The sequence below is a fragment of the Balaenoptera musculus genome, chromosome 1 (genome assembly GCF_009873245.2).
Source record: "Balaenoptera musculus isolate JJ_BM4_2016_0621 chromosome 1, mBalMus1.pri.v3, whole genome shotgun sequence".
In the NCBI taxonomy this organism is placed as follows: domain Eukaryota; kingdom Metazoa; phylum Chordata; class Mammalia; order Artiodactyla; family Balaenopteridae; genus Balaenoptera; species Balaenoptera musculus.
This window is the reverse complement of record NC_045785.1, coordinates 58160846-58179664: the sequence shown is the minus strand read 5'-3', so window position 1 is coordinate 58179664 and position 18819 is coordinate 58160846. Positions and strand designations below refer to the sequence as shown.

At 36.2% G+C, this 18819-nt stretch overlaps 1 protein-coding gene across 4 annotated transcripts; it reads left to right on the top strand.

Annotated features, from left to right (window-relative positions):
* Positions 1-29: 29 nt before the first annotated feature.
* On the top strand, positions 30-15861 carry SERBP1 (SERPINE1 mRNA binding protein 1). Of its 4 annotated transcripts, none has more exons than XM_036843820.1 (8): positions 30-479; positions 4293-4443; positions 4940-5080; positions 5211-5282; positions 5874-5993; positions 8486-8663; positions 12034-12207; positions 14122-15861. In XM_036843820.1, the coding sequence occupies exons 1-8, from the start codon at positions 167-169 to the stop codon at positions 14176-14178; spliced, it is 1206 nt and encodes a 401-aa protein (XP_036699715.1). In that variant the 5' UTR covers positions 30-166; the 3' UTR covers positions 14179-15861. The 4 variants fall into 4 exon arrangements, with proteins under 4 accessions (XP_036699715.1, XP_036699732.1, XP_036699707.1 ...); XM_036843837.1 differs by having other exon boundaries at positions 37-479; positions 5919-5993; positions 14122-15856; XM_036843812.1 differs by having other exon boundaries at positions 41-479; positions 5193-5282; positions 14122-15856.
* Positions 15862-18819: the final 2958 nt, after the last annotated feature.

The window sequence follows — 18819 nt, the reverse complement described above, 5'->3', positions numbered from 1 at the left end:
TGGTGCCGCGCGGCGCTGGCCGCTCCCGGATGTGTGCCTGGCGCCGGAAGAGAAGACGGCCCCCCTCTCTCGGCCCGGCCATCTTGTGGGAAGAGCTGAAGCAGGCGCTCTTGGCTCGGCGCGGCCCGCTGCAATCCGTGGAGGAACGCGCCGCCGAGCCACCATCATGCCTGGGCACTTACAGGAAGGCTTCGGCTGCGTGGTCACCAACCGATTCGACCAGTTATTTGACGACGAATCGGACCCCTTCGAGGTGTTGAAGGCAGCAGAGAACAAGAAAAAAGAAGCCGGCGGGGGCGGCGTTGGGGGCCCTGGGGCCAAGAGCGCAGCTCAGGCCGCAGCCCAGACAAACTCCAACGCGGCGGGCAAACAGCTGCGTAAAGAGTCCCAGAAAGAGCGCAAGAACCCGCTGCCCCCCAACGTCGGCGTGGTTGACAAGAAGGAGGAGACGCAGCCGCCCGTGGCGCTTAAGAAAGAAGGTAAAGCTGTGGTGGAAGGTGGGGGAGACCCGGGATGGAGGGAATGAACGAGGGTACTGGCGGCTACCACTGGCTTCTGAGGCTCCGAGGGTCCGCGGGGGACTTGGCCGCCGATTTCCCCGCGTTTCCCCCACCTGACAAAAGCCAGGTTCTGCGAAGGTGCTGGGAGCGTGGTAGCCCCAAGTTCAAACCGCCACCTGCAAGGATCCTGGAGTCACCCCTTCCCGCCTCAGGTTCTGAGCGGAGGAGCGTGGTCGGGATCCTGGGAGGCTGTTGTCTTCCCGCCGGATTCCTTGGCGGGCGAGCGCATGGGCCGAGGTTCGGGGAAGGGAGCTCCTTCTCGGAGCGTTATGTTGTTAACGGGATGGCGGGGCCTCCGCGGCTTCTTCCTGCTCAGAGCTCTCTCTCAGTCCGCCGCTCTGAGGTGCGGTTGTGTCTTTTAGGTTCCTGCCCTGCCGTCTTGTCCCAGGGTGGCGTGGGGTACCCCCGAGAAAAGCTGGGGGTCGGAGTTTCCACCTACGCCCCCCGCCCCCCTACGTTCGAGCCTATCGGATGTTGTGGAGTAAGGTGCCCTTTTACGTGCTCCCTGTGCTTTATCGTTACCCCCTCGCCCGCACAACTATTGCAAACTTAATAACTTGCTGGAGTGCGTCAAGCTGTTGGGAGGGAGAGAAATTTGGCCACCTTGGATTGAGCAGAAGCGGGAATTCTGAATGAAGATTGGTGATGGCAGGAAATCCTGAAGCTTGTCCTCGGGTCACGATCTTTTCCCCCGGCCGGACCCCCCGCATGCAGTGTTTCATGTGGCTTGGCCTGGCCTGGGCCTCGTGGTTCAAAGAGTGTCGAGGCTGTCACAGCGTTAGCCGCCGCAGAGCCTTTTGGAGTGCAGCTTTTTCTCCCCATGTGCGTGAAGCATGGTCAGGATTTCATTGGCGGGTAGTAGTTGCTTCCAGGTCACTGTAAACTTCGCAGGATTGTCTTGAACTTGGTTTTTGCACTCTCACTCGTTACTGGTTTGTCTTTTGTGATGGATGAAAAAGCAAAACAGTGGGGTATTAGAAAAAGTGTACACGATCCGTAGTAAGTAGGTGTAGGATTTAAGCTTTGAAGCTTAAAGGTTTCCTTTATGTGTTGAAAATTGAAATTTTGCCACGTGCTTCTGAAAGGAGTTCTCATTAGCTTTAGTCGAATTTGATAACATTCAACTATTTTAAATTAAAAAAATCAAAACAATTGTGTTAGGTTTTGGTTTAGAACTTTTAGAAAATACAGAGAGAGGTTTGTGAGGCTTGGGGTGAAGAACTTAGCTGGTAAATAAAACAGTTGCATTAAAATTACAGGTTGGGGAGGGAAGCACAAGTTGGAGTATTAGAAAGCATGTATATACATCGTTTAGGCTAAATATTCATTCAGCTAAGTTTTATAGCAATCTGTAGCACAATAATAAATCTAATTTCTATGTTAAGGAACACTGGCTTGTGTATTATTTAAACTGTGCTCAAGTTTACCTCCTGCATCACACTAATCCAAAGAAAGTACATGAAAAAATGGAATCTGAAGTGTGTTCACCCATTTTGAATGTTCGAAACATAAAGCATGGTTTAAACCCCTCATATGTTTTGATCATAAAGCCCATTTTTGAAATAAGCTCTTACCGGGAACTTAGTATTTTAAATTACAAAGTTAAAAATTTATTTCATAAATTTATAGCCAGGACCGAGTTCCACATTCAGTAGTCTTTCCTTGGGAAAACTTCCATTATTAGCTATCAACATTTTCCTTAGGTCAGCATTTCAGAGCACACTTAACCTTAAATTGCATAAAACACAAGCTTATAAAAATATTGAATGAAAAAAAATCGTTTTGAGGCCTTACTACTTAGTCAGTTCTGGGCATTGGGGAAGGATAGACCTGTAAACAAAGTCCCTGCCTCTTGTAGTGGGATGGATTGTTAACCTGATCATGTGTTCCTTGCCTTTGAATAGAGGTCCTGGCACAATCCTAGACGTGCCTTAGATGTGTGTTTGATGTTTATATTCTTCGAATTTTGTAGTTTGTCTTTTGCCCATTTGAGGAACTTGAGAATTGACACCACCTACTCATTTGTTTTTTTAATGTTAGAAGCCTGGAATCTAGTGAAAATCAAGAGACACTTGCATTTTTAAATGTCAGTCATTGGGTGGATTTATTTGTAAGTGTTTTAGATTCTGTAAGCCTGATACTGGATATTGGGGTGGGGAAGCAAGCCATTGTTCATTTGGGTGTGTGGCTTGGATAGTATAAGGACTGGTTCCATAGCTCCACCCTAATACACTACTACCTCTGATGAAATTTTTTTTAAATGCCTTGGTGTAAGATCTAAGATTTCTGGTCTGTCCTGAGAGTATGTGGAATGGACCTTAAAATTTCACTGAAGAGTTTGACATTTACCATTTGACTTTGGCTACAAGCAGCTGAACAATTGGGGGCATCCTGGTGGTGTTACACTTTCTTAGAAAGAACCAGAGTGAACCAACTTAATTTCTTGTGAAAACAATTCCTCAGGTGCTTTTTGACTTTGTCAGAAATTGTGGTTTGGGAATTAGAGCATACCTAAAATATTAGTCATGAATTTAACTATCAACCTACTTACTATCTTTAAGGCTACCAGTAACGCATATTGGTTGCCTTTTTGGCCTCTGACATTAACAGAAAAAAGTAATGAATGAAGGGGGAAATCAGTAAATGCTTCAGCCATCACTTAGTGTCACAAGTTTCTATTTCTGTGTCTTGCTTAAAAGGGGTCCTTTTGTGTATGTGGTTTTTAAAGATTCTTTGGAAACGAAGATACTTGAAAAGGCAAACCAAAAAAATCTCCATAATAATAAAATAAGTGGACTATTTCCTGTTGGTTGCGTAACAGTATGTTTTAAAAGTTAGGTGTGGTATGTATGTATATGTATACATATATATGTATGTAGACTGCAACAGGAGAGGAAGATGGTACCTTTTTCCTGTTAAATAGCTATTTTCAACTATAGAGAAAATTTTTTAAAATTTATTTTTTATTGAAGTATAGTTGATTTACAATGTTGTGTCAACTTCTGCTGTACAGTGAAGTGATTCATCGATTATACATATATACATTCTTTTTTCTAATATATTCTTTTCCATTATGGTTTATCACAGGATAGTGAACATATCAGTAGTTCCCCGTGTTCTACAGTAAGACCTTGTTATCCATCAAAGATGTAATCTTAAGTGCCGTTTGTTTTCCTTTCAGTTTTGTAATTTTATAGAATCATCAGTCTTTTTACTCTGTTGTTCTTTTTTTCCCCCTCCAGATTATATAAAATAAAATAATGTCTTGACTGGGGTTTTTTGAGGGTCCTTACCTGGTGATTGTGTTGGTTTGCTTGGTTATTATTTATGAATGGCTAATGGTGTTATTTTTGGTATCTGTAAAACCAAAATGTATCATTTGCTTAAAATTTCTTTAAATTTAGAATTTTAAATTAAGAGACTGGCATCTTGAAAAGTGAGAGAAATAATGGCTACCCAAATGACTTCCAGGTCAGTTATAGAGAATGCTTTGGGGGAAAAAATTATTTGGCAAACTGAATGGAAGTTTGAAACAAGTTTATTTAAATAGGAATTTTTCTGAAGTACTTTGTTACACTTTAGAGATGCCCAGCGTTAGCCTTTTTCAGTGGGAAGTGCTAGTTAGTGGACTTAGAGAGTAGTTTTTTTTTTTTTTCTTTTAACAGTCTAGGCCTAAATTTTTTGTGTTGCAAAAAATAATTTGCTTACGTGGGTTTTTTAAAATCATTTTAGGAATAAGACGCGTTGGAAGAAGACCTGATCAACAGCTTCAGGGTGAAGGGAAGATAATTGATAGGAGACCAGAAAGGCGACCACCTCGTGAAAGACGATTTGAAAAGCCACTTGAAGAAAAGGGTGAAGGAGGAGAATTTTCAGTTGATAGGCAAGATTGTTTCTTAATCTCTTCATGTTTTGTCAGTTTACAGAGTCACATCTTAACACAGATAAATTGAGCGTAATTGCCAGGAAACAGTGTGGCTAGTTAATTTTATCAGTTTTTCTAGCGAAACATATAAGTGTGTGTTGTTATTCTTAGGACATTTTGGTAACAGTTTTCAGTATTCAAACTTAGATTTCTTGTAATGAAACACTTCAGTTATGAAGGTTACATGTGTTTATTTTAATTTTTATGTATATTGGTGAATAGCAGTTTTACTCGATTATAATGTGAAATGAGTAACAATGAAGAAGTATATGCATTAGTAGTAAAGTTTTAGAGAATGTCAAAGTAATTTTCTTATGTTGGGGAGTTTCCTAGTTTTGATTTCCTTTGGGATATGAGCCAGTAAATATGTTCCTGCATTTTTGAGCCTTTGAATTTCCCTTCTTCCTTTTACCAGAAACCTTAGAAGTATATAATATTTTTTTATTTGTTATAGACCGATTATTGACCGGCCTATCCGAGGCCGTGGTGGTCTTGGAAGAGGTCGAGGAGGTCGTGGACGAGGAATGGGCCGGGGAGATGGCTTTGATTCTCGTGGCAAACGTGAATTTGATAGGCATAGTGGAAGCGATAGATCGTAAGTCTTATATTGGTTTTTATTATACTTTTATATTTGAAGCTACTTCTTTAATAAAACAAAATTTGAATTTCTAGAACTAAAGAGTATTATGTTAACTCAGTTTTGTTAGTTCTTTTTCACATTACAGTGGCCTGAAGCATGAGGACAAGCGTGGAGGTAGCGGATCTCACAACTGGGGAACTGTCAAAGATGAATTAACGTTGGTATTCTGTTTTTTTTAAATAAATACTTCTAATAAAATTGATCTTATACCTTACTAGAGGTTTGCCCATTAAACTTTTACTTGTCCCTGGGACACGGATGGATGCTCTTATCTCAGAGCTACTTCCTTATAAGATAATGCTTTTTTGGATATGTTTGGGTTATAATGTATCAAATGACCAGTTTTTCTACGTTTCAAAAATATGTGGTATTAATTTTTCTTTTCATATGGATACATAGCTTTTATTGAAATCCTATTTTGAGGTTATTTGGGCATTATGTTATTGTATGTTTCTTATTTACTAGTTCTCATTCTAGTTATTGACCCCTTTGGTGATGACAAAAATTTGAAAAGCCAGTAAGGCTTTATTTTAGAACTAACTGCTGTCATACTACTTTTTGAATAATGTACTTGAGCTATAACTTGGATCAGTATACATTTTTAAATTATTTTCTCTTAGTGGTCTACTGGGGAGTAAATTTAGTAGGAAAAGACATTGGGAATGTGAGAATTTTAAAATATTTCTGTGAAGACTTTCAGCTACATGTAAATGGACCTAGATGCCTTTTTTTTTCTTTCTTTCCTTAGAGAGTCCCCCAAATACATTCAGAAACCAATATCTTATAATTGCAGTGACTTGGAGCAATCAAATGTGACTGAGGAAACACCTGAAGGTGAAGAACATCCAGTTGCGGACACTGAAAATAAGTAAGTGATTTGTGTGTACGGTAGCAGTAATGCTTGAGCGTTGAAATGTTTGGGGTTTAACAAGAAAACAACCTATAGGCTTAATGCTGTTATTTATTTGCTTTTTAACAGGAGAGACTTTATTGTACTCCATTCCCTCAAATAGTATTTAGAGGAGTGCTTTACAAATGTATATGTTAGTCTCTAAAGGTTTGACAAATAGAAATGGTTATTTCTATTTGAAGTTACCATTGTTATCTTAAAAAGATACGAAAGATATGTATTTCAGTAAATCCTGTTAACCCTAAGCACAAAAATAGCCGTTTTAACCTGAGAAATATTTGGAACTCATAGTTCAAAGTACTTTGGACTCTATGTAACTGTACAGATTTTATTCTAATACAGTTTAAAACGAGAAAACAGGACCATTTTAAAATTAGTTCCTCCATCTCCTTGAAGTTTTTTTTTTCCATCAACATAGAATTTGGAACATAGCATTATTGGCTTGTTTTAAAATGTGTGAGGAGAGCAAGCACCAGAATATGTTATCAGTTCACTAGAAGACAGTTTTGAAATTTTTTGTTCAAGGGTGTGGGAGAGTTTTAAAGACTCAAGTTATGCTAGTAGAAATAATTTAATGCCTTCCTCTGGTTTCCATCAATACAAGCAGAAGTTATATGCCAGGCATTTCTTTCAGTATGTGGTTTAAAGTCTTGCATTACAGATTATTTAGGTCAGTAATTCTTAACCAGGGCATATTCAAATCATTTAGGGAGGCGATGCTTTTCTAAACTTTTCTTTTTCTCCAGAAAGAATTGTTCTTACAGTGAACCATTATTAATGATTGGAAAATCGTATTTTGTGGATTTGTTTGAATAAGGAATAATAATGAATTTACTGTTGGAGAGAGTAGATAAAAATACATGGTGTTAAGTGATGTGTTGAACTTGGTAATATAAATTCATTTATACGAAACTATGGAGTCTTAATTTTGTGTGGTAAACAATGAAATTGTGATAGGTGAGATAGATGAACCTTATGTAACATTAAGTACTTTACAAAGCTCAACATAAATGTTGTCCCCTTAATGAAGAGTTCATGTTTAACTCACTTTAAGAGTAATCTGACAAGATTATAACTGTTTACCAGAAGGAAAGGATGTTATTGATAGGGTATTGGAAGCAAATCCTTAGCTCAGTTCCCAGGACTAAAATTGGGGGTATTGGGTCTAAAGACCATGATGATGACATTAGAGCAGCCTCTAGTCTTACTCCAGAATAGGGGAGAATCTGAACATAGTATTATGTCTTGCATGTGCAGGTGTAAATTTAAGAAACACAGCTTTGGCTGAATTTGATTAGCTCCCTTATGTATAGTTCTAGAGCTTCTGTTTTGTCTCATTTGATATCCTTATAACAACCCTTGAAGGTAGTTGTCATGGTTTCATGATATGATAAAGGTAATGCTGAGTTCTTTTCTTGGCTGTGTTACAGCTTACGCATAGCTAGGACCTTTTTTCAGTCTTTAGTTTTCTGATCTGTAAACTGACAGGGTTGGACTTTACAGTCTAGATCTCATCAATTCAGTGTAAGCTTGGTCTGGGAAGTTTTAAGATGGGATTTGTCAAACAGTAGAGAGTAGCACAGACAGGAGATATTTGAGCAAGGCTAACTGAATCACCTGCTATCTTTGGAAAGAAGCAGTGCTCCCAAAATAGCAAACAACTTGTTTGGTGACAATTGGAAATTGAGATTAAATAGTGGATTCCTAGACCTATGCTTTGTTTCTGTAAAAAGGGAAAGGGATAATATGTAATAGTTATAGCCTGAGAATTATATTTAGAAATAACTAATTTGGTGTTAAGCATTGAAACCAGTATTTTGTAGAAAGTTCCATCACTAGTGAAACTGTAGTCTCCTTTTCATATACCGATTGGTTTGAAAGTTGGAGTATATAAAGTTAGGATTTTTAGAAATTAAAGATTTGCCTTAAGTGTTAAATAAAGGATAGGGGAACAGTTCTTTTATATTCTAGAATATGAAACTTGGTTGCTTATGGATGTCCTAGATGATTACCTTCATATATGTTATAAATTATGTATTGTGGAAAATTATGGAAATTAAAAAATGTGTTTTAGGAGAAGTTAGGTCAACGATTTTAATCACATAGTGTAAGTTTTAAAAACAGTAGTATGGTTTTAAAAAATGTGTTCTAGGTTTGATATAGCCAATTCAAGATTGTGTTACTGATAGATGATCATTTAAGAGTTTATGAAGATGAATTGTATGTTCCTTAGTTATCCACGCTTTCACTAATTCAACAAACATTGGATTCCTGGTCTCTGCCAAGTCACATGTTAGCCACTGGGTTACAAAGAAAACTGTGATTCTCCTGTCCTTGGATAATCTAGAAGACTACCAACCAGCCAAGATTAACTTCCTTACTTATAATTGTAAGTTATATGATTTTATAAGCCCCCTTACCACGTGTAAAACTTAAACGTTTTCACACAGGGAGAATGAAGTTGAAGAAGTAAAGGAAGAAGGCCCAAAAGAAATGACTTTGGATGAGTGGAAGGCTATTCAAAATAAGGACCGGGCAAAAGTAGAATTTAATATCCGAAAACCAAATGAAGGTGCTGATGGGCAGTGGAAGAAGGGATTTGTTCTTCATAAGTCAAAGAGTGAAGAGGTAAAATGAAGTTTTGTCGTGTTTGAAAACGTTCAGATGTCTTGAATTGCATTTACAACTTTTGTGTTAAAATTTCACGTGGGTAATCTGTTTATAAAAAAGAAAAGTTTTACATAGGATTATTTGAGGCAGATAAATTGCCCCAAGAGGAAAATAAACTGCATTATCATATAGTCTAAGAAATTATTCTTTCAAATTTGTGTAATATTTTTTAAAATCTTACCTAACTGGGAGTCATTAAGACTTGTATTAGGTTAGGCGGTTGGCATTTTTATGTGGGAAACTGTCTGCGTATGCCATATATAATATCCAGGAATCTTTAGTAAATGGTATTATCCTTCTTTCCTGAGGAGTGATGTCTTCTAAAGACCAGAGAATTAATTTATGAGTTTCCTTTCCTTAGGAAACAAGGAAACTAATGAAAATATTTGAGAAAAACGTGTGTGACTTTTGGTTTGGTAGCTTCTATTTAAGCCTTGGGGCACATTCTTAGAGGAAAATCCCACTGCTGTATCCTTTTAGGGTTTGTGTAAGTATGAGATTTTAGTCACAAAGTTAAATTGAAATGTTATGAAGGCAACCTGTAATAAAAAGATTCAAAAAAATCCACATTTTAAATTTCTAAACAAGAAAATAGCTGTGAAACAAACTTGGAAATATTTTTAAATAAAATAGAGGTTTGGAGATGATTTTTTAAACATTGACTTCATGAAGGTAGTATAAATGAGGATATTATCTTAAGTGTCAGTTTCTGTAGGGAAGAAAAAACATCTTCATTAGAATGCTTTTGGTTATTTTTTTGTAGTTCTTGCAGACAAAGTTGTTTTGTGTATCTGTGTAAAACAGAATTCTTTATTTAAAGAACCATGAAAGTTCACTTTGGGGAGATTGTTCATTTGAACTAATTATTAAACTGTTTAGGTTAATGTGAAAGAGATTTACTTTGGCACCTTTGAGACAATTATTCTTGACCTTTTTGGGGTCCCGACGGAACTTTTCTCCAGAATAGGACACATAGATATAAAATGTTTTGATATATTGTATCATTATTATCATTAATACCCTGAAGCCTCTTCATGCATTTTTTAGACATCAGGTTAGGTGTCACAGCTTTAAGTATTATTTTATATTGAGCTTTTAAGAAATAACTATTACACAAGGTGATGTATATAATTAGAAATTTTAGAAAATTATAAAATGTGAAATTAGTGATGAATAACCTTGAAATCAGGACATTTTCATTATCAAGCCACTTTTATATGTTTGGACCCTTATAGTTATGCTGCCTTTGTGATGTGTGTACATGAAATCCAGCCTTACTGGCATATGGCCTCATCATTTGAATACAGATTGACCCCAACTTAGAACTTTTTGGTTTTTTGATTTTAAAATGGTGTGAAAACAATACACATATAATAGAAACCATACTTCAGGTTTTGAATTTTGATCTCCCAGGCTGAATATGCAGTACTCGCTACTCTTTTGTGATGCTGGGCAGCGGCAGCGAGCTGCAGTTCCCAGTCAGCCTCCTGATCATGAGGGTAAACAACTGATACACTAAAAACCATTCTGTTTTTCACTTTCAATACTGCATTTAATAAATTATGTGAGATATTTAACAGTTTATTATAAAATAGGCTTTGTGGTTTTGTGTTAGATGATTTTGCTCAACTGTAGGCTAATGTAAATGTCCTGAGCACATTTAAGGTAGGGTAGGCCAAGCCGTGATGTTTGGTAAGTTAGGTGTATTAAATGTATTTTGGACTTAAAGATATTCAGGCTTTATCAGGATGCAACACCATTGTAATTTGAGGAAGATCGGTATGATAGGTCTTCAAGTTTGTTGTATACAATGCTTTAAGTACTCTTTCTCTTTTACTTACCTTCATCTTCACAGCAAATATGAAGTAGTTAGGGAAAGAAAGAAACTGAGAAATGGAGAACTGAGTTATTGACAGCTGAGACCAGAGCTCTTATTTCCTCATTGTCATACAGTGCTCTAGAAAAAAAAACTTTGGAAATTTATCCTACTAGTTAACTTGAAGGTTGGGGATGTAACCTGAACATCCAGACTTCCTCTTTATTATTATAGTAAAACCTTCAAGATGTTTTCAGTAGTATATCAACTTAAGTTTTTTTGCTTCTGTGCTCTGGAAATCTATAAATGCTTTTAACTGATAAATTGATATCATTGCTTTGCAATAGCTAACGTTTAAAATCAGAGACTTAGTATATCTCATTGACTTTAATTTGCTAGTGATTTTGTGGGTTTGCATTTGTGTTTTATGCTCCTTTATAATTAATATTTTAAAAAGAATCTTCTATTGCCTTTAAATTTAACCTAAAGGAAGACATAAAGTGATGACATTTAATTTGGATATTCGATGATTAAAGGAATGAAAATCTGTGTACAAATACAAATTTTATTTGTACTTTAAAAGGTAATTATTAACAGTTGTAATATTATAAGCCATTTAGAAAGAGTGAAATATCCCTTCAGAAAAGAGGATTATACATGTATTTAGAAAAATTAAAACATACTTCAAATTAGTATAAGAAGTTTCTAACTAGAAGATTAAAACCCATTCACCCCAAGCATACAAAAGAGATCAGACATAAAGCAGTGTAAAATTCTCTGGCCTTTTTTTGCAGAGTCCATTATGTAGCTTAGGATCTGGGTTTCACAAATATGACTTCATTTTTAAGAAGGTTCCTGTGGTAAATTTAAGGCATGGTTTTATTTGTGCACAGCTTTTCAAGGTTCCTTTCTTACGTAATGTTGTGTTTCACTTGAATTTGTAGTTCTCCAATTTATATGGAAGAACACATAGTTAAATATGAACAGAAAAGCATTTTGGGAAGTTTATATATAATTTCTTTCCCAAGTCATAGTTGGAAGAGTATAGAGCAAAAGTTCTCTTTAAAACTTATATATTCAGTAATATCTCTAATAGAAATATATACCATCTATCCAAGTCTTCCTCAGAGGTTCACATTGGAATGCTAATCTGCAGGGCATATTTTAAATGTACTTATTCATACTTCACTGCTAAAGATGATGATTCAATAGGTTTGAGATGGGGCCCAGCCACTTGAATAGTTGTGATTATATCTCTAATCAAGACTTGCTAATATCATCTATAATTTAAAGTTAAGGGAATATGAAATAGAGAAATGTGAAAGGAGTTATTCCTCCTAGATTACTGTAGCTGATCCCAAAGCTTACTTATTACCTGTAGAGGTGTTACTATATTTCTTCACACAAAGTGCAGGTTGGATTTTTGGTCTTTTTAGGAGAAAACTCATTATTTAGAAGTGTGCAACATTACTTTCCTATTAATCACCCAGTGGCTTTCACTTAAATTTTTAGGCTCATGCTGAAGACTCGGTTATGGATCACCATTTCCGGAAGCCAGCAAATGATATAACATCTCAGCTGGAGATCAATTTTGGAGACCTTGGCCGCCCAGGACGTGGTGGCAGGGGAGGACGAGGTGGCCGTGGGCGTGGTGGACGTCCAAACCGTGGCATCAGGACTGACAAGGTAATTTTAAGGCTTCTTTTACCCTTTTAAGTAATTCGAGGACCTCTTTCCACAAATCACTGCCCTAGGTCCTTTTGGGGACATAAGTCGAAGAAGAAAAAGGTTGACATGCATGCCTTTAAGAAACTGCATTTTAGGTTATATATTTTTTATATATATATAAATTTATTTATTTATTTTTGGCTGTGTTGGGTCTTCGTTTCTGTGCGAGGGCTTTCTCTAGTTGCGGCGAGCGGGGGCCACTCTTCATCACGGTGTGCGGGCCTCTCACTATCGCAGCCTCTCTTGTTGCGGAGCACAGGCTCCAGACGCGCAGGCTCAGTAGTTGTGGCTACGGGCCCAGCTGCTCCGCGGCATGTGGGATCTTCCAGACCAGGGCTCGAACCCGTGTCCCCTGCATTGGCAGGCAGATTCTCAACCACTGCGCCACGAGGGAAGCCCTAGGTTATATTTCTTGTTTAAAGCACTTACATGACTGAATAGTGCTGCCAGTAGTTAAGTTTACCACCCTTCATCGAGTACTTATCTGGTGCCAGTCATGGTACTATGCTAAAAAAACAAAAACAAACAAACAAAAACCCCACCATTTTACAGAAGATGAAATTCAGGTGAAGGGAACCAAGGTAATTCTTGGCCTTTGGTAAGGTCTGCCTGAAATGCCAAATACTTACTTTGCCTTGACAAATCTTCACTGCTTTTTAGAGCTCAGCTTAATAAAAACCTTTGTGTCCTTTGTATAATTTTGTGGCATTGACTGATTGTTTTTTGTTCATGAGAGCTGTTCTGTAAGTTGGGATTCATTTGTGTCCTATTTTCTGTAATCTCCATTGCCTTGCACTAAGTGTGACAAAAAACAAATTCTTCTGAAATATTTTGATAGAAGCCCTAGTATTGGTAGATTTGAAATGATCTGTCAGATGCCAAAGTCCATGGTTTTAATGACTAGATATTACTAAAGTATTAGAGATAACTTGGGTTAGTTTATTGTCTCTTATGGTCTACCAAGGAAACAACCATAATGTCCTCCTGAATTCTCAACACCTGATAGGCAAATTGGGGGACCCATCTGCTTGATTGAGTTTGCCAATGTTTGATTATAGTAGTAACTTAATATCCTAGATTTTATGGTCACCCATAACAATGTAGTGATATTTTGTTTTTATTTCTTTCTCTGTGACATGGGTTCTTTTTTAAAGGCATTGTGTATATGGATCTTTTCAATACTTTTTTGTTTTGTAAAAATTTGTATTTTGACTGTAAATAGCCAAGAATGTGCTGCTTAAATAACTGTAATTGGTTTCTTAGCCTGCTTTCACATTGATGCCATTCTTATTTAGCAAGTGGGGAAAATAAAAGGATACTGAACAACAAAGTAAGAATCCATATACATACCTTGTGTGAATCTACTTGTGTGATTTATTAGAGAAATAACCCGTGCTGTTACTAGGGAGTTTTCTGAGATCTTGATAGAAATTCAGGACAAGGCTCATTGCAAATATTTGTAGTCCTATTATTATTATTTTTTTTAATTGGCGTATAGTTGGTTTACAGTGTTGTGTTTCTGGTGTACAGCAAAGTGAATCAGTTATACATATACATATATCCACTCATTTTTAGATTCTTTTCCCATATAGGTCATTACAGAGTATTGAGTAGAGTTTCCTGTGCTATACAGTAGGTCCTTATTAGTTATCTATTTTATATATAGTAGTGTATATATGTCAATCCCAATCTCTCCCCCACTGTAGTCCTATTCTGATCCATAATTTTGCCTTTCAAAAGTAAAAGCTTTGACATATTTTACTTATTGTAATAAAACTAAGTTTTTTTTAGAATTCTGTGTCTAAATGTAGACACTGGAAATATATTAATAAGATTTGAAAATCTTTAATTTTGCTTCTGTTTCTTTTTCAGTCAAGTGCTTCTGCTCCTGATGTGGATGACCCAGAGGCATTCCCAGCTCTGGCTTAACTGGATGCCATAAGACAACCCTGGTTCCTTGTGGACCCTCCTCTTTGAGGCTTGCATGCTTAAGGATCCCAAACGACTAAGAAATTTAAAAAAAAAAAAAAAAAAAAGACTGTCATTCATACCATTCACACCTAAAGACTGAATTTTATCTGTTTTGAAAATGAACTTCTCCTGCTACACAGAAGTAACAATATGGTAGTCAGTTTTGTATTTAGGAAATGTATTGGTAGCGGGGATGTTTTCATAATTTTCAGAGATTATGCATTCTTCATGAATACTTTTGTATTGCTGCTTGCAAATATGCATTTCCAAACTTGAAATATAGGTGTGAACAGTGTGTACCAGTTTAAAGCTTTCACTTCATTTGTGTTTTTTAATTAAGGATTTAGATGTTCCCCCTATTACAAACTGGTTTTAAATATTGGACATAATAGCAGTTTTAATACCTGCTTTGCATTTTCACACATGGTCAACTGGGACATGTAAACTTTGATTGTCAAATTTTATGCTGTGTGGAATACTAACTACTTTATGTATTTTAACTTAGTTTTAATATTTTCATTTCTGGGGATAAGGTCTTTTTTCACTTCTCATGATAGCTGTTATATATGCTAAATCTTTATATACAGAAATATCAGTACTTGAACAAATTCAAAGCACATTGATTTATTAACCCTTGCTCCTGCATGGTTCATTAGGTTCAATTTATAATTGATTCACAATTTCAATTACATTTACTTTTAAAATATGTCACTTTCCCGTTTTAAAAACCAATCTAGACACCTTACTGGTGAAAGTTGTTTAAGCTACTTATTGTTGATAGACATATACTGTCAAGTGAAGTAGTTTTATGGGTGTTGGGTTTTTCCTCCTCCAATAGGGTGGGTGGAACAAGTTAATTTGGCTAATGCGTAATATTTAAACTGCTCTGTAAAGTAAGTGGCTGCTCAGTATGATTTGTATGTGTGAAAGGTCCCAAATCAAAATTGTACATCCATAATCAACCCTTCAACCCTTGTTCTAAAGAAACCAAAGGGCACTGGTTAGTATGGTAAGGGGGGGTATGTTAATTTTTGGAATTTGGAAAGCAGACAGCTTTACTTTATAAGGTTGGAACAGCAGCACCATCCATGAAATACAAACCAAAAATTTTACTGTTTCTGAATTTCCTATATTGCTATTCATTTTGGTCTTAAGTTGATAGATTCCACAGAAGGTGATAAGTATCTTTTACCTCTTCCTCCGTTAGAAAATTAGGTTAATAATGGATTTCTTGATCGAGAGCATCACCACTGACTAAAACATACATGGAGAGAATAATCAATAAACAGGCTTTCTAGGATCTTTTTTTTTTAAGTGTTCCGCAACATTTATTGATAAACAGGAAAGGGGTTTTATTTACAGTTTTGACGATCTTTTTGTCACTATTATTAGTAATTTTCTATCTATGTATGGTAATGTCCAATTTTTAAAATACTTTATGATTTAAGACCTTAAATCATAAAATGTCTGTTTAGCTGATTAGTTCTCCCCTATACTTCTAAATGAGAAATTGTACAGTACAAGAGTTGTTCATTGGGATTAGATTTATTAACCTAGTTACCTACTAGTTTGACATCTTAGGAAGGAGGTAATTGTTTTTTTTTAATGATGGATAAACTTGTGCTGGTGTTTTGGATCTTATGATGCTGAGCATGTTCTGCACTGGTGCTAATGTTTAACATAATTTTATATTTACAAACATACCTGCTACCCAGAGGCAAGTATTAATTTAGTCCATATGGACTATTACCCCTCTTGAGATTGCAACATACACACTCCTAAACACACTCATACATAAGTGTGTTTAGACTTTGAAGTATCTTAACTCATTTCTGGACATGAATGTGTTATAAACCTCCTGATTTCTAGCAACATATAAAAAAACACTGCTATTAAAAACCCATCACAAGTTCTACTCATTGCCAGCCATTGCTGGCATTCTGTCACTAGAGAATACACAGCAATATCTGGTATGTTGCAAGCTTTCAAGATAGCCTGGATTTTAAAAGTTGGTCCATTAGTTGTATCTGATGGATGTAAATTTGCCTCCTAGTTCACTTTGTGTCAAGAGCTAAAACTGTGAACCTAACTTTCTCTTATTGGTGGGTAATAACTGAAAATAAAGATTTTATTTTCATGCTCACTTCTTAAAAGTCATAAAAACAATCAATAGGAGCCCATTTATCGTCATGTGTTTTCTGACCTATGTGTGCACCCCCAAGGGTAATGCTCATATTTCATTTTTCCTCCTTAAACTTAGGTTTTGTTTATGTGGGGTGTTTATTTAACTAGGCTGTCAACATTTGGGACGGATACCTATTTTAATTATTATAATAAGAAAGTTCTTGTAAAATGAATTTCAAGGACTGACAAGACAATTGGCATTTCTTTTTAGCAAACCATGTTTTTGAGTGTGAAGGTTAACGATACTGAATGTCAGGGGGTTGTTTGTTTTTTGGTGGCTGATAGAATGTTCTAATGAACTTTTGATGCTTTTAAATGGAAATAATGCCAGAGCTTATATTTTTTATTAACATGTTTCCAGTTTGCATTGATGATTGGGATAAGGTCTCTTTTTTTATAATGTTTTGAGACCTGTGCGGAGTTATGAAAGATTTTAAAATGTGTTGCTAGGCACTATATGTCTAAGTTTACTCAGTTTTATTTAAAAAGTGGAGGCAGGACATATCTCGAGTCGTAAATACATTTGGGGCTTGTTGGTGTGGGTGTGGAGGGAGAATATTAAGTATTCATTTTGATTGTGTTATTTTTCGAATTGCTATAGATGGTTGTCCTGAAATAGAAAAATTTTGTTATGCTGTTAGGGAGTTGCATAGAAAGTCTGAATACGGTATATTGGATTTTTAAAATATATCTTTAAGAGCACTAACATTATATGGAAAGAACCAACAAATAGTAAAGGGCTAAAAAAAAACTTAGAAATGTGGAGCTACTAGAACCGGAATGATTTTGACTTTAAGGTAAGATCATATCAGGTATACTAATGGACATCTGTATCCCAACGTTGAAGTAACTGGTAAAGCAAATTCTCAGGCTCTCAGATGCCTGTAGTTCTGCTTTGTAAAGAAAGTAAATAAATGCTTAGAAAATAGATTCTAACGCAGACATTTGTAATTCTGCTGAGATTAACGTGTAAATAAATGTTTAGGGAGTCGGAACACTTACAAGCCAGATCTCCAGGTTCACTGGTGAAAGCCCAGAACATGATGACTAGAATGCTTTACAGTAGTAACAAGGCAGTAAAATCCCTAGTCAAATTTTCAGATCTAGTAATTAGTGAGATAATCTGTAAACATTGTAAAACTTTCAGGTTTTATCATTGAGCTGTATGTTAAGTGGCAGCTTTCAGAAATTTGGGCTCAATGATTTTTTGCTCAGCCTGGGTTTACCTATGACATGTTCTCTCAGCTTCAGAATCTTACTTGATCGAAGTTAGACAAATATGGAGAAGTGATTGAAATAAGCTGAGAGGAATTCATTAGATCAGTAATATAGGGAAAGGTAACCTAAAGGATAAGCTTAATTTCAGAAAGAGATTAGGATATAAATTATTGAAATCATTACTACATTGGAAATGAGTGTCTGTGTCTAAGCCAGGGGTCAACAGATTTCAGCATGTCGCCTGTTTTTGTATGGCTCCTGAGCTAAGAATGGCTTCTACATTTTAAAAGGATTAAAAATTATTCTACAAAGATGTGTGTAGCCCACAAAGCTTAAAACATCTGGTCCTTTACAGAAAATGTTTGCTGACCCCTGATCTAAGCCATCACTCTCAGGTCAACATATAAATTCTTAAAAAAAAAAAGTTTACTTCCAGGTACAGATTAAATCACCCTACCTCCTGGGAAGTTGTGAAATTTAGAAGTATTTAAAAAATTTTTTTTTACCCCTTACCTCTAATCAGAATAAGGGCAGGATACTTGATAGCTTCTTAGTAAAGAAAATCTTGTTATTTAAAAAATTGTTTAGCTTGCAAATTCTGAAAGCTGTTAAGGAAAGTATAAATTTGCTAAAATAGTATATTTAGTGCCTGATTATAGTTTTTCACATTTAGTGGCACTTAGTGCTAAGATCCTTCTGTTGTGCTAATTTTGACTTTTCCATAAGATGAGACTTATGAATATTTTGTATAGGTAAGAAAACCAATGTCTAACTCCATAGGTTGACTGGGGCGGGAATTAATGGCTTCTGAGGACTGCATTTCTCAGCTTAAATCAGGAGGTTATCTGGGCAGAATCTAGCTTTTGTGCCATTACTTCTGTCTTAAATAACTGGGAGTCAGTTGTTTGCTTCTGTCTTACAAAATAACTGGAAGTCAGTTGTTCACTTTGAAATGGAAGGAAAGAAAAGGTAAGAAACGGCCTATTCAAGTTAGAAAATAATTTACCAAATTATGTTTTTGTTGGAGATGTTAATTACATAGGTAGTGTTAAATCAGTAACATTTGTCCCTTTTGTTGCCCATTGGGGAGGGTATGACAGTTCTGGTGCACTTGAATGTGTATTCTAAGTCTTGTGCTTGGAAAACATAAAAGAGATACTTGCTGATAACTAATCTGACAATTCTGGTTCATTATGG